At 43.9% G+C, this 21,415-nt stretch overlaps 1 protein-coding gene across 1 annotated transcript in view; it reads left to right on the top strand.

Annotated features, from left to right (window-relative positions):
- GTF3C2 (general transcription factor IIIC subunit 2) overlaps positions 1–21,415 on the top strand; it is a 2,978,836-nt gene that overhangs the window by 2,247,748 nt on the left and 709,673 nt on the right. The window contains exon 14 of the mRNA XM_044075341.1: positions 6,299–6,386. Coding sequence (XP_043931276.1) covers positions 6,299–6,386 — 88 coding nt within the window. The remainder of the gene's footprint in view (positions 1–6,298; positions 6,387–21,415) is intronic.

Below are 21,415 nucleotides of genomic sequence, written 5' to 3'. Positions count from 1 at the left end.
AACGGCTGGAGTATAAAGGCATCGGCTGAAGCCATCTTCTTCAGTCTTTCTTGCCGCGCGGTGCCCGAAGCAGAAGCAGTTCGCAAGTGCCGGTCGGTCAGCTCCTGAGTTTTCAGTACCGAAGTCATCTAAAAGCTAAGTACCCCGTTGGGGAACATTTATTCTTGCCTCAGCCGATGTCAGAACAAATTGAGAAAGCTAATAATTGTTTGTCTTGTGGTAAACAAATACCTCATAAGGACTTCCATTCTCTCTGCCTCCCTTGCCTGGGCCCAGACCACGACGTCTCGGCCTGTGCTGCCTGTGCTTGCTTTAATAAGCGCACTCTCAGGCGCCGGGCAGAATTCGCCGAGAACTTTTTCGGTGAATCTTTTGCATATATCATGCCGTCGGATCAACCGACAACCCAATCTGCTAAAAAAACGCAAGGACCGGGACCGACACCCTTGGCCCGCATCCACTACCGATGCTACTCCTAAACCCTCTGCTAGTGCTCCGGTCTCTTCGGAAGTGGTAAATCCACCTCTCCAGACCAACGACACAACGTTAACACGACCTTCGGTCTCGGAGATCTCTCCGGTGCCGGTTGTTGATTTTCCTCCGGAAACCGAAGTTCTGGATCTACCCAACACCATTTCTGTGGACAAGGTTACGCCTGCACGTGGGGCTGCTAGGCCCCCTGTTTCCATGTCCATCAAGGCCTTTGCACGTGCTAAGGCCGCCAGTCAGGCCAAGGCCCATCCTAAGCCTGCTACCCAGGCCCCTTCATCTGATAAGCAGATCATGTCTCTGGCTGCAGATCTTATTTCCCTTATCAGGGGGACTCAGCCTCATCCGGAGAGGGGTTCTCAGCCACCTGCAGAGAAAAGGCCTAGAACTGAACAGGCGGACGACCTCTCTTCGGATGAAGCCTCTGGGGATTCTGAGCATTCTGATACCCAAGAAGAATCTTTCCAGGCCTACGAGGACTCTGATGCTGAGGAATCAATTCCCTCTGCCTCCCCTCCAGATGATTTCTCTTTTGGTGAAGTGCTGCATTCCATGAGGGAACATTTTCAATGGCAGGGCCAGGAATTCTCTGACTCCAGGATAAGGCTTCGTACCTTCCTCCAGCTTCCCCAGCACAGACCTTTGGCTATTCCACCTGTTATGGATGTTTTGGATGATGTTTTCTCTGACTCCAGTGCTAACCCTGATTCTCTTCCTCCTGCTCCTGTCAAGCCGGACAGATGATATAGGGTTTCTGACACTCACAAGCACCTTTTTAAGGCCCACTCTGTGGATTTAGAAACTATTTCACAGGGCCCCAAGGGAGTGGCTACCTCCTCTGCCAAAAACCCTCTGCCAGCAGACAGAGAAGCTAGGTCCCTGGAGAGATGGGGTAAAAAAGTATATACCTCTACTACCCTAGCCATGAGGTCTCTTAACTGCCTTTTCCACATGTTTCAGTACCAAGATTTTCTCCTGGATGATTTACAGAAAAAGTTAGCCTCTCCTGAGCCTATTGATAAAAAGGCATTGCAGGATCATATACATAACACTCAGCAGGTTAATAACCATTTTCTTCGGTGTGGTTATGATGCATTGGAAGCTTCATGTAGGGCAGCTATGACTGGGGCTGTGATACGTAGACATGCTTGGTTAAAAGATCAGTCTTTGCCTGACCATGTTAAAGTGAAGTTACTTGATGCACCTCTGGAAAAACAGAAGCTGTTTGGTGCTAATGCACAAGATGTACTGAACTCTATAGAGGAAAAAGCAAAGTCAGTACAGACAGTCAAGGATTTCCTTCAAGTTCAGCCTCCCAGATTCAGCAGAAACTGGCCCTCAAAGAATTGGTCCTTCCCTGGCTCAGACAAGTTTCAAAGGGGAAACAGCAGACGTGGCCGAGGTAGAGGGCAATACAGAGGATCTTACAGGGGCCGCCGCCAGTGGCAACCTCCAAATCAAAGAAGTGGCGCAGACAGTTCAGCTGCACCACAAGGACTATCACAATGACTTGACTTTCGTACCGCCTACAAAGGTTCAAAGAGAAGCACCTTTGGGCGGAAAATTATCCTTATTCTCTCAAAACTGGCATATCTTAACCAAGGACAACTGGATTTTGGATTTGATAGACAAAGGTTACAGATTCCACTTCCACACATTACCAATAAGACAAGGCATGCCAAACCTGCCACATCATCAAAGGGCAGAGGCGCTCACTCAAGTTTCCAAACTGTTAAGTATAAAAGCAATAGAAAGGGTTCCTCCTCAGGAGCAAGGCCAGGGATTTTATTCAAGGCTGTTCCTTGTTCCAAGAAAAGAAAACAAATGGAGACCCATACTGGACTTGTCAACTCTAAACACTTTTCTCATGGTGCCAAAGTTCAAAATGCTGACGTTGCAGCAACTCCTTCCCATGCTGGGCATGGGGTCTTGGCTGGTCACTCTGGACCTCAAGGAGGCATACCTGCATGTCCCAATCAGACAAAGCTGCAGAAGATACCTCAGATTTCTTGCAGGGACAGAGCATTATCAATTCTCAGCATTGCCATTTGGCTTATCTACTGCGCCCAGAGTGTTCACGAAATGCCTGGCATCAGTAGTGGCACACTGCAGACTGCAGGGGATACAAATATATCCCTACCTGGATGACTGCCTCATACAAGCAGACAACAAACAAACCTTACAAGAAGATTTGGACTTTGTCATGCATCTACTGCAGGCCTTGGGATACACAATCAACATTCAAAAGTCAAAACTACTGCCATCCCAGCAGATTATCTTCCTAGGAGCCAAACTGGACACAGAAAACCAAATGGCCTACCTCACAGAGGAAAAGCAGCAGCATTTACCAGAGTACTTCAAAGGCCTAGCAAAACTCTCCCAGCTGACTGCAAGGAAAATCCTGCAGGCCCTGGGGCTCATGGCATCTTGCATCCTTCTGATACCTTTGGCAAGACTTCATATGAGAAAGCTGCAATGGTATTTAAAAAACTTATGGTCTCAACATAACCAAAGCCTAGAGGACATAATCCCACTTATTCCATGTCTGCAAAAGGAATTCCTATGGTGGGCTCAAGCCAGTCAGCAAAACAAAGGCATGTCTTTCAACAGACCTCAAGCAGGCCAAACGATTACTACAGACGCCTCACCATGGATGGGGGGCGCACATGGAGGGCAGATGCATTCAAGGTTTTTGGACGCCAAAGGAAAGGCATCTGCACATAAACCAAAAGGAGATGTTGGCAGTGATACATGCAGTCGAAACCTTCGAAAAATCACTACAACAAGGGCATTTGCTAATAAGGACAGACAACACCACTGTCATGTGGTACATAAACAAGCAGGGGGCACCCATTCTTATCCCCTCTGCAGACTAACAATGCTTCTCTGGGAAAAGTCTCTCAGCCTGAAGATACATTTACAGTCCCAGTTTGTACCAGGCAAGGACAATGTACTGGCGGACCAGCTGAGCAGAAATTTTATGGATCCACACAAATGGATGCTGCACACTCACATTTTCTCTCAACTGACGAAGACATGGGGAAGACCGGACATAGATCTCTTTGCTTCCCACTTAAATCATCACTTGGAAAAGTTCTGCACAAGGACTCACCATCCTCTAGCCTGGAAAACGGATGCTCTCTCCTTCAGCTGGAATTCTCTAAAAATTTATGCATCCCTCCTCTGCCTCTGCTGACCAAGGTGATACTGAAGATCAAAGCAGAACAACCAACAGGCATCTTGATAGCTCCGGACTGGCCAAGGCAACACTGGTACCCATTGCTATTGACCATAACTCGGACCAAACCATGGCCTCTGACCCTATGACCCCTACTCTTAACACAACACAATTACAGGACTGTACATCAGGACCTGAAAACATTACACCTGACAGCCTGGAGGCTACCATGATTTCTCCACCTACCTCTCTTTCCAAATCAGTTCAAGAGATCTTGCTGGAAGCACGCAGACCTTCCACCAGAAAAACCTATTCGGCCAAGTGGAAGAGATTCAGCATCTGGAATGCCAACAGGGGTCAGGACACAACATTACCGAGTATACCTCAGATATTAGAATACTTAGCAGAACTATTTCATACTGGACTTTCATACTCTTCAATAAAGATTCATGCCTCAGCAATCTCAGCAAGATACAACTGTGACCCTCCAGTGTTTTCACATCCTTTGCTACTACAGTTTCTAAGAGGAATAAAGAATATCAAACCTCCCAGAAGACAGCCTGTACCTGCATGGGACCTCAATTATGTGTTGGAAAAATTAACTCTTCCTCCATTTGAACCAGCAGCAACTTCAGAAATTCAATTTCTTTCATGGAAGACTGTCTTTTTATTGGCAGTCACATCTGCAAGAAGAGTTTCTGAGATTCAGGCACTCATGGCAGTGCCTCCCTTCATCATTTTTCATCAAGACAGAGTTTCTCTAAGAACAAATCCTACGTTCATGCCATAAGTTATTTCCAGGGTGTCTCTAAATCAAGCTATCCACCTGCCTACATTCTTCCCCAATCCTCAAAACAAGGGGGAAAAACTACTGCATACTTTGGACATACACAGACAACTACATTACTACTTGGATAGAACTAAGGCCACCAGAAAGTCTGACCAACTGTTTGTAGCCTATGCTGCTGGAATACAAGGAAAAGCAGTCTCCTAACAAACAATTTCAAAATGGATTGGACATTGCATCAGATTCTGCTATTCATTCCATGGAAAAGGTGTGCCTGCCAATATTAGGCCACACTCCACCAGAGCTTTAGCCACTTCCACAGCTTTCCTAAGAGGAGTGGCAACAAAGGACATTCTAGAGGCTGCTACATGGAGCTCCGTGCATACATTTACCAAGCACTACAACCTGCCTTTATACTCCAGATCCCGAGCAGGCTTTGCTTCAGCAGTCCTGCAGGGGATCTTAGCTACACCTTCCTTATCATAGATCCATCCACCCCCAGCTTGGCTATGGTATTCAACCCATATGTTATGACTGCAGTTGCATTCTTGAAGGACATAGTACAGTTTTGTACCTACCATAAATGTAGATGTCCGATAGATATGCAACTGCAGTCGGATTTTCCCACCCTCCTACCCCTCGGTATCCTTCTTTTTTGGGTCCCTACCCCTTATCCCATTAGCTGGGGGTATTCCCTATGGTGTATCTGTTTATTACTGTGGTGCATGTTTGGATTATTTTTATCCATTTACCAAATTTAGCCTTCCTAGGAGGGCACCTGGCATCTGGGGCAAGAAACACTGAAGAAGATGGCGTCGGCCGATGCCTTTATACTCCAGCCGTTGTGACGTCGGAGAGGAGGCGACACCAGCCGACGCCGGACCCAGACTTTGGAATTCGGCTGACCGAGGGCTGCCTGAGGCAGGAAAACCCATATGTTATGACTGCAGTTGCATATCTATCGGACATCTACATTTATGGTAGGTACAAAACTGTACTTTCTTTATACCAATAAAAGGACGAAAGCGCTAAACTACAGTTCGGACTCAGTGTGACTTTTCTTCCTATCCACAGAAGTTTTTTTATTTTTCATTAGTAAATTTCTTCAGTTTAGGTTTAGTTCGGTTATTTAGATTATATATATATATATATATATATATATATATATATCTGTGTGTGTGTGTGTGTGTATATACACACACACACACACACACACACACACACACACACACACTAATTCCTACCCAGTGCACACACATATAGACATTGTGGGAAGTCTGGAGGAGGACAAGTTTAGGAAGAGTTTTGTGATGTAGGTGGAAAATGGAGCTCTTGACGACAAAAACCCACATGGGCCCAGAGAGGATATGCGGACTTTCCATAGAAGGCACCCCTGCTGAGAACCAAGCTAGAAAACCAAGCACTTAGCACTATGAGGCAGCAGATTTAACTGTTGCACTACTGTGCTGCTGCTTATTCAGTTTAAGGATGGAAATAATTACTTCTGCTTTCTTTCATTTATCTTTTTCCTGTATCAAGCTTTCCATTATTACCTTTAGGCTGCGTTGAACTTATACTGGCATGTTTTTCAACTTAAAATGATTCGAGACAGAGCTCTATATGTATTTAATCTTCATTCTTCACTTTAATTTCATGTTAGGAGTAGCATTAATTTGCTTTTATCAGGTACTACCAACTTAATCTTTCACAGTGATAGGTATATGTCATAAAATCTGATAAATGTAGTTAATGTTTTTTTGCCTACAGGGATATACCATGCAGTGTTGCTGACTTATTCTGATGAGGTGGCTGAATCATTTTTTACCTACTTATTTTTTTTTTAGATTTGGACTTAGTGGCATCTACTATATAGATTCTGGATTCTTGGGATTTAAACCATACTTTGCAGCCCCACGGAAAGGAACAGTATGGGTAAGTTTACATTTTCATAGAGAATTCTGGGATGGGCTATAGCTTTCTTTATGCGTGATTGTATTACTGAGGAAATGTGAAGAACTGTATAGTTTGTTTGTCAAATTTTATTTTGCAGTACATTGTTAATTTTAATGTAAAAATCATTATCCTGTTTCATAGTCTTGTCTCAGAATTTTTATGCTGCATATGTATATTTCTTTTCTGGGAAAATAAATAAGCATAGCCCCTTTTCAGCAGAGGCTTGCACAAGAAATCTCCAGGGTTGTCATAAACAATGAAACATTTGGAGAGCATTTTTACTCTGAATGGTAATTCACAATAAAGTGGAAGTACATTAGCCAGGATAGCTTGATGCAATACAGGTGTTGTATTTACAGTCATAGGTTCATATATATTCCAAGACCATTGAGTCTTATGAGCATTCATGGTTAGCCAGTACCCTTTCCCGTGTCACACATGTTTTTCTCCAGTAAGGCTATATCAGGCAATAATGGAGTGAATTTAAGAATATCTATCAGTTATATAGTTTGTTTGAAGAAAGGTGGTGGGTTGCACTACTTAAAATGTAGGGGAGGTTTATTCCAGCAGTTTGGACGGTTCTGGGTTATAAATCTCTCTTCACCGTGTTTTGTGTATCTATTGGTGAAGCTCTAAGTCTTTGGTTCTAGAAATGGTGGAGATATTGGACTTGCAGGGAAACAGGAGGTCAAGGACCATTGGATCTCTAATTGAGTGATGAGACAGAGGTCTCTCTCCTCAAAAATGTATATGACACAAAGTAAAGGGACAGAGCTCAGAGTCTATTGTGATAGCTGAATCAAGACATGCTGCATGTGCTGCATGGACACCATCTACAGCTTCTGTAACCACTTTAAAGAAATTTACCAGATTAAATAAACAAGATTTTCCATTCAGGAAGTCAAACTGTTGTTGGTCAAGTGTAATGATATTGTTGATGATGCATTTTATGAGGTCAGTTATAAAGCATTCCATGGCTTTGCATGTGGGACAGTTTTAGTGTCTCTCTAATGACGTATTGTACACTATTAAGCAACCAGGTATATTTTCACATCTCTTGGAGGAGGTATTTTTGATCTTGGTTAGCACTTTCTGTAAATGATCTTTAGAGTTAATTGGGGGGGTAAGGGATTCAGATATAATGCATCTTTGGATAGAAGCTGGTCTGACATTCCAAAAACTTAATTTATCCAGGTAGCATCTGAGTTGTCTGAGGACATCCAGGGAATGCAGGATTCTTTCTCCTCTGTTCTTAGGTTGGGAAAAGGAAACATATAAAAGGAATGAGGTAATGTCAATCTCAGAAACAACTGTGGGCATAAACGAAGGATTAATTCTAAGAGTCAGTTTGTCTTTGTGAAAGACCAGAAGGGGATTGAGCAATCATGAGGGCTTGAAAGGCAAGACCCTCTTCTAGTCAGTCAGAACAGTAAGTAAAGCTGTCAGTTGTGCAGTGGCATAAAGGAATAAAGTCTTAACAGTGGTGCAAGTGACCGGAGTTTCATTAGCTGCTTGGGCATCTGAGGAGCTGGCAGGGCTGTCTGGATGTGCCTATCCCAGGGGGTGGGCATTTGTCTGGTTATTCTGTGAAGGGGCAGTATGGTTCATAGAGGTGCGAAGCCCTTTGATATAACATGTGAACTCGGAAGGTGGAATACCAAAGGGTAGGTCATAAATTTAAAAAAATCCCCAAGTGGAATCAGTCAGCAGCACACCCCCTCCATGCACCCTTAGGTTCCGTGCTGGTCCCAGTTTTAGAACAGAGATGGTCTAGGGACAGTAGGAGAGGCTGGTAGACTCAGCGATGAATGGAGAAACTAGGGTAGCTAGAAAGAATGAAGCAGAAGGGAAGCAAAAACAAAGAAATTACTGTATTCTTAGTAAGGAACTTCAGAGAAGAGGTAGCTCCAGGTTCAAATGGAGGTAAATTAGCTTCTCCAAGACAAAATTAAGATCCTGGGAAGGAGCCACCTGCTTTTCTATGTGGTCTAAGATGTAAAAACCCTTCAATAAGTGCTTGATATGAAGAAATGAAAAAAGGGAGGATCTAATAGCAGACAAGCAGAATTGGCCAAGAGACATATCTTGACAGAAGAGTGAGATACGTCACATTTGAGCAATTCACACTGGTGGAGAACTACCAGCAGGGACTTCCTGCCTGTGTTGGGTCCTGGTCTCTGTTCTGACAATAGCTAGAAAGTTTATTCCATTTAGCTAAACATGACTTTCCAGTATACAGATGTTCTTCGTGTTACACTGTTGCAGTCATTACATTTGGGTTATCTGCTTGCATTATCCCTGAATCGGCTTGATTATCAAAGTCTTAGGTCCTGCTTCTGTTGCTGTCTCATCTTCCATGATGTCAGGTAGTCAGGGGTATGAAGCATGCAGTCAACGCCATTACATCAGTCTTTCTTGCTGTGCGGTGCCCGAAGCAGAAGCAATTTGCAAGTGCCAGTCGGCCGAGTCCTGAAATTTTAATTTTCGAGTTTCAGATCCAAAGTCTTCAACTAAGCTAAGTACTCTGTTGGAGATCCTTTTTCTTGCTCTAAACTGATGTCAGTAAAAGTTAACAGTTGTATTTCTTGTGGAAAGCAAATACCTCATAAAGATTTTAATTCATACTGCATTCCTTGCTTAGGCCCAGACCACGACGCACCTTGCTGTCAGTTTTGTGCCTTATTCAAACCTCTTACTATTCGTCGTTGGTTCATTTACGCATCTAAATATTTTGGTACGCTGTTTAATTATCAAGAAATGGCTTTGGTAAGCCACCCGACTACCGACATTCTGAAAAAACGCAAAGACAAAGACAGACCACATAGGTCCAAAGCTGCCAACGACACTTCTGCGCTAGTCACCAGTTCGCCGGTACTCAGTGAGCCACTTTCGCAGCCCCTGATACCCACTACTTCAGATTCGCAGGCCTCTACTGAGACCCATTCGGAGTCCGGTATGCTGCGATATGCTTTGGCTGTGGAACCTGTGGATGTGTCTACATTGGATAGGTCCGGAACTGCTGTGCAGGCAATGGCTTTTGAGTGTGTATTCAGGCCTACTGACTTGCATATTAAACAGACGCCATCTTCTTTTTTCAAGGCCTAAAACGCGATCCATGCCTAGAAAACCAACGCCCAGACCGCATGGTCAGGCCCCTGTGCCTAAAAAACAAATTATAAGAATGGCTGAAGACCTTATTACTCTAATCAGGGGAAGCCACCCTTCCCCCTCTAAGAGAACTAGGACTGATTTACCTTCTGATTCTTCTGATCAGGATTCTGAAATTTCTGTTTTCTCTGATGACCAGAATTTGCCCTTGTCTACCTATGAGGACTCTGATGCAAAGGACTCCATTCCCTCTGCTTCCCCTCCAGATGATTTCTCTTTTGGTGAAACCTTGCATACTCTTAGGTGGCATTTTCACTGGGAAAGCCAGGATTACTCTGACTCCAAAAAGAGGCTTAGGGAATTCTTACTCCTACCTCAACACAGGCCTTTAGCTATCCCTTCTCTACTGGACATTGTAGATGATGCCTTCTCAGAATCTAGCCTGGCCCCTGACTCTACCCCCTGCTCCCAGAAAACCTGATGGGTATTACAGGGTACCTGACTCTCACAAGTTCCTCTTTAAAAATCCTACTGCGGATCCTGAGACCATTTCACAGGGACCCAAGGGCATTAAGGCTACTACTGCCAAAAATCCGACCCCCTCTGATAGAGATTCCAGGGCGCTGGATAGATGGGGTAAGAAGGTATACACTTCTGCAACCTTGGCCATTAGGGCCTTAAACTTTCAGTTTCGTATGTTAAAGTATCAGCAGTATATTATTGGATTGCTTAAACAGAAAATGATTTTGATTCCTGACTGTGCTGAAAATAAAGATGTACAGGATTTAATGCATTCTGCTGAACAAGATGGAAAACATACTTTGCAATGTTGTTTTGATTCAGTAGAGGCATCTTGCAAGGATGCTGTCACTGGGTCTGTACTTAGAAGGCATGCTTGGCTTAAGGAGCAATGTTTGCCAGGTCATGTTAAAGCTAAATTACTGGATGCTTCCTTAAAGTAAGACCACCTGTTTGGCAACAAAGCAGTAGAAGTACTTAAAAAGATGGAGAAAAAAGCTAAATATATGCAAACAGTTAAAGATTTCCTGCAAGTACAGCCTCCCAGATTTAGTAGGCATTGGCCCTCTAAGAATTGGTCCTTTCCTGCCTCTCAGTCCAAACCCAGAACCAGCAGAACACCCAGACTTCAGTCACAAGGTACGCACAGGCCTAAGCAGTGGGGGGCTCCCACTTCCAAAACAGGGAGTAGTAAGACTCCCCGCTACGGTAAACTGTCTTTAACTTTAAGTCTTCCAAGCCCTGCTCAACTGACTGTTCCTTTAGGGGGAAAGATTGCCCTGCATGCAAAAAATTGGGAACTCATTACCCAGGACAAATGGGTTTTAAATATAGTTTCCCAAGGATACAGATTTCACTTCCACTCCTTACCAACTCCAAACGGTTGGCCAGACCTACCCCCAAATCAGTGGGCAGAGGCTCAAAAGCAAATTCTCTCTCTTTTAAGCATCAGGGCTATTCAACCTGTCCCAGAAGAAGAATGGGGGCAAGGTTTCTACTCAAGACAAGACTTTTCCTGTTACCCAGAAAAGACAATTCCTGGCATCCTATCCTGGACCTGTCTATCCTAAACACATTTTTGGTAATCCCAAAATTCAAGATGCTAACTCTTCATCATCTGCTTTTCATGCTAGGCAAAGATGCCTGGTTGGCAACACTGGATTTAAAGGAAGCCTACCTGCACATCCCAATAAGGGAATCTTGCAGAAGATACCCACGCTTCAGAGCAGGCTATATGCACTATCAGTTCTCTGCACTGCCTTTTGGCTTATCTACTGCGCCCAGGGTATTCACAAAGTGCCTAGCTCCAGTCATTGCCTTTTGCAGGCAAAGAAATATTCAAATATACCCATACCTGGACGATTGTCTAATTCAGGCAGAAAGCCAGGACATACTGTTAAATCATCTGGAATTTGTAAAGAAATTGCTAACGTCTCTGGGGTGCACCATAAACGAAAAGAAATCACATCTTGTACCCTGCCAACAAATTGTATTCCTGGGAGCAAGCTTGAATACAACTTCCCAGATGGCCTACCTCACACCAGAGAAACGAGCTCATTTGACAGTCTACTTCAAACTACTGGAAACAAACACCCAGCTATCTGCAAGGAAAATACTGCAAGCCCTGGGGTTCATGGCCTCTTGCATTGTACTAATTCCATATGCAAGACTGTATATGAGGAAACTACATAGGTTTTTAAAAAGCCTATGGTGTCAACATTCTCAGGATCTAGAATCAATGATTCCTATCATACCTTGTCTACAGATACAGTTCCTTTGGTGGGCAGAGGCCTGCCACCAAAACAAGGGACTGCCATTCACTCTACCCCCTGCCACCCAAACCCTAACAACAGATGCATCAGATTATGCATGGGGGGCTCACTTGGCAGGGCAGTGCATTCAGGGCAAAGAGAACCCAAATCAAATGTACCTCCGTATCAGTCAAAAAGAAATGTTAGCTGTACAGAATACTCTGACAGCCTTCAAGGACCACATCCTTCCAGGACAATTATTGGTAAAGACGGATAACACCACTGTTATGCAGTACATAAACAAGCAAGGGGGAACCCACTCCTACCCTCTCTGCAGACTAGCCATGGCTCTGTGGAACACAGCCTTGAGCTACCAAGTGCACCTACAGGCTCAGTTCCTGCCGGGAAAGCTAAATACACTGGAAGACGACCTAAGCAGAAATCACATGGACCTACACAAGTAGAAACTGGAACCAAAGATATTCAACATGTTGGGAACCAAATGGGGGATCCCAGAGATAAACCTGTTTGCCTCCCCCCAGAACTACCATTTGGACAGATTCTGTTCAAGGACTCCCCACAAACAAGCTTGGAAAGTGGATGCCTTGTCCTTCACCTGGAAAAACCCATCAGTTTATGCCTTCCCCCTCTGCCTCTTCCATCCAAGGTACTACTAAAGATCAAACAGTACAAACCAAGGACAATACTGATTGCACCAGACTGGCCACGCCAACACTGGTACCCCCTCTTGCGCAGTGTGTCACTGCTGCCACCATGGCACCTGCCTCAGACCCCTGCCCTGCTGTCCCAGCAGGAGGGCCAGATTCTGCACCCACATCTTCAAACCCTGAACCTAGCAGCCTGGCTAATTACCTTATCTCTCTGTTACCATCCCTCAGTAAGCAAGTGATGGATGTTATTCTGGAGGCAAGGAGGCCTAGTACTAGAAAATCCTTTGCTGAAAAATGGAAAAGATTCTCTTCCTGGAGCCAAACTCAGGGGATGGGCACAGCAGCGCCCAATTTACCCCATATTCTTCAATACTTAACTGAGATGCTTCACAAGGGCCTTTCCTTTTCCTCCATCAAAATTCATGCCTCAGCCATTTCAGCTCATTACAATACAGAACCACCCCTCTTCTCTCATCCACTGCTGAAGCAATTCCTCAGAGGGGCCAAATACTTGGCCACCCAGGAGAGCCCCTACTCCAGCCTGGGACCTTAACTTTGTATTGGAAAAGCTCACTCTACCTCCCTTTGAGCCAACTGCAAGTGCATAGTTGAAATTCCTTTCTTGGAAAACAGCCTTCCTTCTAGCCATCACTTTAGCAAGAAGGGTGTCTGAATTACAGGCTCTCATGGCATTGGAGCCTTTCATCATCTTTCATGCTGACCGTCAGGACCAATCCCTCCTTCATGCCCAAGTTGGTATTCAGTGTTGCTCTTAATCAGTCCATTCATTTGCCAACCTTCTTTTCTAATCCACAGAACAAAGGGGAATGAATACTGCACTCCTTAGACATGCACAGACAACTTAGATTTTACTTGGACAGGATTAAGCCTCTCAGGAAATCTGAACAGCTGCTGGTTGCTTTTGCTGCAGGGGCAGAGGGGAAGGCCGTTTCAAAGCAAACCATTTCTAAGTGGATAAGCCGTTGCATTCATTTCTCCTATAAGCACCATGGAAAACCTACCCCACAGGGGATAAGACCACATTCAACTAGGGCTGCATCTACCTCTGCAGCCTTTCTCAGAGGTGTCCCTACCAGGGACATCCTAGAAGCTGCTACCTAGAGTTCTGTACATACCTTCACCAGGCATTACCATTTGCCAATTTTTTCTAAATCCAGAACTGGCTTTGCCACTGCAGTCTTGCAGGGCCTTATAGCTGGTCCTAATGCTGTCTAATTACCTTCTCCCATCCTTAGCTTTGGGAATCTAACCAAATGTGATGACTGCAACAGTGAAACACGAAGAACATAGTACAGCTGTGTACACTTACCATAAATGTTGATGTTCGAGTGTATTCACTGTTGCAGTCCTGCTTACCCTCTCTCCAGCCCCCTGACATCTATTGACTATACCTCTATTCTTGTTTACTGTGCTTAAAGCTTTTTGGTGTATTTGCTTTTCTTGTTGGGGGTGTAACCTTGTATATAATTGCTTCCCAATGTTCTTTGTGTTTCACTGTTGCAGTCATTACATTTGGGTAATCTGCTGGCAGGTTGTCCTCAGTTGGCCTGATTAACAAAGTCTTGGGTCCTGCGTCAGTTGCTGTCCCTTCTTCCACGACGTCAGGTCGTCAGGGGTATAAAACATGCAGCCAGCGCTGTTACATCAGTCTTTCTTGCTGTGCGGTGCCCGAAGCAGAAGCAGTTCACAAGTGCCGGTCAGCTGACTCCTGAAATTTTCGTTTTCGAGTTTCAGAACCGAAGTCTTCAACTTAAAGCTAAGCACCCCGTTGGGGAAACTTTTTCTTGCTCCTTACCGATGTCAGTAAAAGTTAATAATTGCATTACTTGTGGAAAGCAAATACCTCATAAAGATTTTCACTCGTACTGTATTCCTTGCCTAGGCCCTGACCAAGATGTACCTTGCTGTCAGTTTTGTGCTTTATTTAATCAGCACACTATCCTTCGTCGGTATATTTTTGCCTCTAAATATTTCGGTTCTCGGTTTAATTATCCAGAAATGTCATCGGTTAGCCATCCGACTACCGAGATTCCGAAAAACCGCAAAGATAAAGACAGAGACAGGCCACCGAGGTCCAAAACTGCCCTCAACGCTTCTCCTAAGCCAGTCGCCAGCACTCAGTGAGGCACTTTCGCAGCCCATAATACCCGCTACTTCTGATTCGCAGGCCTCTAGTGAGACCCATTCAGAGTCCGGTATGCTGCCAGATGCTTCGACTGTGGAACCTGCGGATGTATTTACCTTGGATAGGTCTGGAACCTCTGTGCAGGCACCGGCTTCTGAGGGTGTATTCAGGCCTACAGACTTGCATATTAAACTGACACTGCCTTCATTACTAAGGCCTAAATTTCGATCCATGTCTAAAAAACCGACGCTCAGGCCACATGTTCAGGCCCCTATGCCTAAAAAACAAATGATAAAAATGGCTGAAGATCTAATTACTCTAATCGGGGGTAGTCAAACCCCCCCCCCCCCCTCTAGGAGGCCTACGGCTGAACTTGATTATGAATCTTCTGATCAGAATTCTGTTTCTTTTGACTCTTCTAATGACCTGGATTTGTCCTTACCTACTTATGAGGATTCTGATGCAGAGGATTCCATTCCCTCTGCTTCCCCTCCTGAGGATTTTTCTTTTGGGGAAACTTTACATACTTTAAGGGAGCATTTCCACTGGGAAAGCCAGGAATTTTCTGATTCAATAAAGAGGCTTAGGGATTTCTTTCTTCTTCCTCAGTATAGGCCTTTGGCTATTTCTCCCGTACTAGACATTGTTGATGATGTGTTTTCGGAATCCAGTTTGGCCCCTGATTCCCTGCCTCCGGCTCCTATACTACAGGGTTCCTGAGTCCCACAAGTTCATTTTCAAAAATCCTGTTGCAGATCTAGAAACCATTTCTCAAGAGCCCAAGGGCATTGAGGCTTCTACTGTTAAAAATCCTACCCCTTCTGATAGAGACTCCAGGGCGCTGGATAGATGGGGTAAAAAGGTTTATACTTCTGCAACCTTGGTAATCAGAGCTTTAAATTGCCAATTTCATATGTTAAAATATCAACAGCATATTATTGGACTGCTTAAACAGAAAATTATGTTGATTCCTGACTGTGTGGAAAATAGACTTACAGGATTTAATGCATTCTGCTAAGCAAGTTGGAAAACATACTTTGCAATGTGGTTTTGATTCTTTAGAGAACTCTTGCAGGGCTGCTGTTACTGGGTCTGTGCTTAGAAGGCATGCTTGGCTTAAGGAGCAATCTTTGCCTGATCATGTTAAAGCTAAATTGTTGGATGCTCCTTTAAATCACAACCGCCTGTTTGGCAATAAGGTTGAAGAAGTTCTTAGAAAGATGGAAGATAAAGCTAAATCTATGCAAACTGTTAAAGATTTTTTTTACAAGTGCAACCTCCAAGGTTTAGTAGGCACTGGCCTACTAAGAATTGGTCCTTTCCAGCCCCTTCCAGATCTTCTCAAGCCAAACCCAGACACAGCAAAAACCTCAGGTTTCAGTCCCACGGGTCTCTCTGAACTAAGCAGTGGGAGGCCTCCACTTCCAAATCAGGAATTAACAAGACACCCCCCTATGGTAAACAGTCTCAATGACTTCCTTTTAAAATTTTCAAGCACTTATCTTTTAACCGCCCCTTTGGGAGGAAAAATTGCTCGTCATGCAAAGAACTGGGACCTCATAACCAGGATTAATGGATTTTAAATAGTGTCCCAGGTATACAGATTTCATTTCCACACGTTGCCAACACCAAACGGGTGGCCAGACCTGCCCCCAAATCAGTGGGCAGAGGCTCGAAAACAAGTACTTTCCCTCTTAAACATGGGGGCTATTCAACTGGTATCAGAATAGGAAAAGGGACAAGGTTTCTATTCCAGGCTTTTTCTGGTACCCAGAAAAGACAAATCATGGCGTCCAATCCTGGACCTGTCTACTCTAAACACCTTTCTGGAGATTTCAAAATTCAAGATGCTGACTCTTCACCAGTTACTTTCTATGCTAGGCAAAGATGCCTGGTTGCCAACTCTAGATTTAAAAGAAGCATACCTGCACATCCCAATCAGGGAATCTTGCAGAAGATACCTACGCTTCAAAGCAGGCTACTTGCATTATCAGTTCTCTTTATACACTTCCCTTTGGCTTGTCTACTGCGCCCAGGGTATTCACAAAGTTCCTGGCTCCAGTAATTGCATTTTGCAGGCAAAGAAATATTCAAATATATCCATACCGGGACGATTGTCTAATTCAGGCAGAAAACCAGGACATACTTTTAAATCATCTGGCGTTTGTAAAAAGGGTTCTAACTTGTCTGGGGTACACCATAAACGAAAAGAAATCTCAACTGGTACCCTGTGAACAGATTACATTCCTGGGTGCAAGCTTGAATACAACTTACCAGATAGCTTTCCTCACGCCAGAGAAGCAAATTCATTTGGTAACCTACTTCAAACAAGTGGCCACAAAAACCTTGCTATCTGCAAGACAAATACTGCAAGCCTTGGGGTTCATGGCCTCCTGCATTCTTCTAATTCCATATGCAAGACTGCATATGAGGAAACTACAATGGTATCTAAAAAGTCCATGGAGTCAGCATTGTCACAGCCTGGAAACAATGATTCCTATCATACCTTGCTTACGCCTGGAGTTCCTGTGGTGGGCAGAGGCCTGCCACCAAAACAAGATACTACCATTCACACCACCCCCTGCCACCCAATCCCTAACTACAGATTCATCAGACTATGCATGGGGGGCTCACCTGGCAGGGAAGTGCATTCAGGGCAAATGGAACTCAAATCAAATGCACCTACATATCAATCAAAAAGAAATGTTAGCTGTACAGAATGCTCTGACAGCCTTCAAGGACTATATTCTTCCAGGACAGCTAATGGTAAAGACGTACAACACCACTGTTATGTGGTACATAAGCAGGGGGGTACACATTCCTACCCCCTCTGCAGACTAGCCATGGATGGCATTGTGGAACACAGCCTTGAGCTACCAGGTGCACCTACAAGCTCAATTCCTGCCAGGGAAATTGAATACACTGGCAGATGGACTAAGCAGAAACCTCATGGACCCACACGAATGGAAACTGGAACCACGGATTTTCCAACATGTTGACAAGCAAATGGGGGAGCCCAGACATAGATCTGTTTGCCTCCCCTCAGAACTACCAGTTGGACACGTTTTGCACAAGGACTCCCCACAAACAAGCCTGGAAAGTGGATGCTCTGTCCATCAGCTGGAAAAACCTATCAGTCTACGCCTTTCCCCTTCTGCCTCTGCTCTCCAAAGTTCTACTAAAAGTCAAACAGGACAAACCAAGGATGATTTTGATTGCTCCAGACTGGCCGCGCCAACACTGGTACCCCCTCTTGCGCAGCGTGTCACAAATATCTCCATGGCACCTGCCTCAGACCCCATCCCTGCTTTCTAAGCAGGAGAACCTAATTCTGCACCCTCAGCTTCCAACATTGATCCTTGCAGCATGACTAATCAATAAATTCACTCATCATCCCTCAACAAACCTGTGATGGATGTCATCTCGGAGGCGAGGAGACCTAGTACTAGAAAATCTTGTGCTGACAAATGTAAAAGATTCTGTGCCTGGAACCAATCTTTAGGGATAAGCACAGCAGAGTGCCCAATTTACCTCAGAATTTGCAATACTTAACTGAGATGATTCACAAGGGCCTGTCTTTTTCTTCCATTAAAATCCACACCTCCGCTATTTCAGCTCACTATAACACAGAACCACCCATCTTCTCTCATCCTCTGCTCAAGCAGTATCTCAGAGGGGCAAAAAACTTGAGACCACCCAGGAGAGCTTCTACCCCTGCCTACCTTTGTTTTGGAGAAACTCACTCTACCTCCTTTCGAGCAAGCTGCTACTACAGAATTAAAATTTCTTTCTTGGAAAACAGCCTTCCTTTTAGCAATCACTTCAGCTAGAAGGATATCTGAATTACAGGCCCTTATGGCAGTGGAGCCTTTCATCATCTTTCATGTGGACAGGGTATCTCTCAGGACCAATCCATCCTTCATGCCCAAGGTGGTTTCCAGTGTGGCTCTTAATCAGTCCATCCATTTGCCAACCTTCTTTCCCAATGCACAGAACAAAGGAAAACGGATTCTGCATTCCTTGGATGTGTACAGACAACTTGGATTCTACTTGGACAGGACTAAATCTCGAAGAAAATCTGAACAATTGCTGGTAGCATTTGCTGCAGGGGCAGAAGAGAAGGCTATTTCAAAACAAACCATTTCTAAATGGATAAGCCGTTGCATTCATTTCTGCTATAAGCACCATGGAAAACCTATCCCCCAGGAGATCAGATCTCACTCCACCAGGGCTGCATCTACTTCTGCAGCCTTTCTCAGAGGTGATCCTACCAGGGATATCCTAGAAGCTGCTACCTGGAGTTCTATACATACTTTCACCAAGAATTTTCATTTACCAATTTTCTCTAAATCCAGAGCTGGCTTTGCCACTCCTGTCTTGCAAGGCCTTATAGCTGGCCCTAATGCTTTATAAACTCCTCCTCCCAACCATAGCTTTGGGAATCTACCGAAATGTAATGACTGCAACAGTGAAATACGAAGAACATAGTACAGTTGTGTACACTTACCATAAATTTTGATGTTCGAGTGTATTCACTGTTGCAGTCCTGGTTACCCTCCCTCCAGCCCCCTAGTTTTTTCAGGCTATACCTCTACTTTCTTTTGCTATGCCTATAAGTCTTTTTGGTGTATTTGCCTTTGGTTGGAGGTATGATTTTGTGTTTTTTGTGTTTTATTTGCTCCCCATTTGGGGGGCACCTGACATCTCGGGCAAGAAAAACTGATGTAATGGCGTCGGCTGCATGCTTTATACCCCTGACTACCTAACGTCATGGAAGATGAGACAGCAACCGACGCAGGACGCATGACTTTGATAATCAGGCCAACTGCAGGCTACTGTAAGCAGATAACAGTGAATACACGCGAACATCAACATTTATGCTAAGTGTACACAACTGTACTTTTTCCAACCTCCTTTAATATCTGTTGCACATCTTCTGTAAAGAGGTGCCTGAATGGGATCAAAAACTCATCATCCATAACATCAGGTGTTGGTTCAGAATGTTGGAATGAATGAGAGAATCCCTTATCTGAGTAGGCCCATTCTGAAAAGGTATTTGTAGTTACCCTTGGCCTGGTGCATTAGAAGGGATAACCAGTGTAGTATGGGCCAAAATACTGGCAGGCTGATGTCAGACCCATGAACTAAAACTAAATGCCAAGAAATGCATAATAGTATCCTTTGGGAAGTCATCCATCCCTGGTAGCTATCATATTGACAAGACACCCCTTAGACTTAACCCAGTAGTTAGGGGCTTAGGGACACACACAGATAGTAATCTAGACTTTGAGCATCACGTGTCTACAGTGGTGAGGAAATCTTTCTATGTTGTGCAACTTTTAAACAAAGGTATAGCATCTAAGTCCAAGGAAGTCATTGTTCCACTGTATTTGGCATTCATCAGATCATCCGTGGTTTGGCACCTATGTCTCTTAATGGACAGAAGTAACCTGTAAATGGTTCATCTCCCAGGCCCATGCTTACACTTATCAAGGGTATCAGAACTTGTCAGAGATTTGGGATGCATGGCTAGGCTTAAAAAGGCCTTATGATCGTTCTCCTAGTAAACACCTATGAACCTATAAGAGTTACCTTACCACAGTGTCATTGGAGAGTTTTCCTTTATCATTAGTAAGACACTACTAATCAGAGGGAAGGGGGAGCCATAGGACAATATTCATGTCAATAGGTAAGAAAAGGCATCTGTTTTATTGGCCTGTTTACAAAGAATCCTAGTGCAGAAGTTCAGTATTTCTGTATTGTGAATGGAGATAAACCAATCTACATTAGGAGTTCCCCAAACATGGACCGTATCCTGGAAGACCACTGGGTGTAAATCCATTTGTGGGAGTCTGTCCGGTATCTGCTTGGGGAGTCTGAAGTAGTGTTCTATTCTGACAGAATGTAGATTGACTGAAGGGAGAGATTGTGCTGAACTGCCAACTCTGAGGCAGTCATGGCTAGTCTGCACAGGGATTAAGATCTGCCCCCCCCACACACACACACACACACACACACACACACACACACACTTTTTGTGTATGTACCACGTTACAGCAGTGGGCCTGGAGTCTACAGCTGAGTCAAAGCTTTTGATGCTTTTATCAAGGCCATGATTTCTTTATATAAGTCTGGCTTATATTTATAGAGTGAAAGATTAGTTATGGAAGAATATGAAAAAGTAAAGTAAGGTTTTTTTGAGGGGATAACAAAAACAAGTGCAGTACAACACTAGTACTGCAAAAGGAACAGGGTGATTTTATAGGCAATGCTACTTGGATTAATTTATTTGATTCAGGATACAGAATGTATTCTCAAATGGAAACACACAATGGCTCAGTGAGGAAGCATCAGGCTCACACATGGGCATTTGGGCAGATCTAGGAAATTAATATAAAGAGCATTATGTACAGCCTTGTAAACGTAAAAGTATTAAGCAAGGTTTTATGTTAAAGGAGGTTTAATAAAATGTTTTTAAAATTTTAAATATTTATTTAACATTTTTTTGACAATTTTTATATTTTTTAAGGTTATTCTTAGTAGGGTCTGTGAACAACATTTTATTAATATGTATTTAAAGTACTTATTTTATATTTTGCATTAATGTTATGGTGTTTGCTATCTAGCTTAAATAATTGTGCGCTGATAGTAACTAATTAGCAAGCTGTGGTTGTGTATAAGGGGGGGGGGGGACATATTATATTCTTTATTCTGATGAAGTCTTGTATTTTTTAGGACAAATGTGTTAAATCAATGTTTTTGTGTAAATAAAGTATGTGTTTATATAGATATGGACTTGGCAATCATTCTTTT

The sequence above is a fragment of the Protopterus annectens genome, chromosome 6.part1 (assembly GCF_019279795.1).
Source record: "Protopterus annectens isolate FY-2018-M chromosome 6.part1, PAN1.0, whole genome shotgun sequence".
Lineage (NCBI taxonomy): Eukaryota > Metazoa > Chordata > Ceratodontiformes > Protopteridae > Protopterus > Protopterus annectens.
Note: the sequence above shows the minus strand (reverse complement) of the source record. Positions and strands in the feature narration are given on the sequence as shown.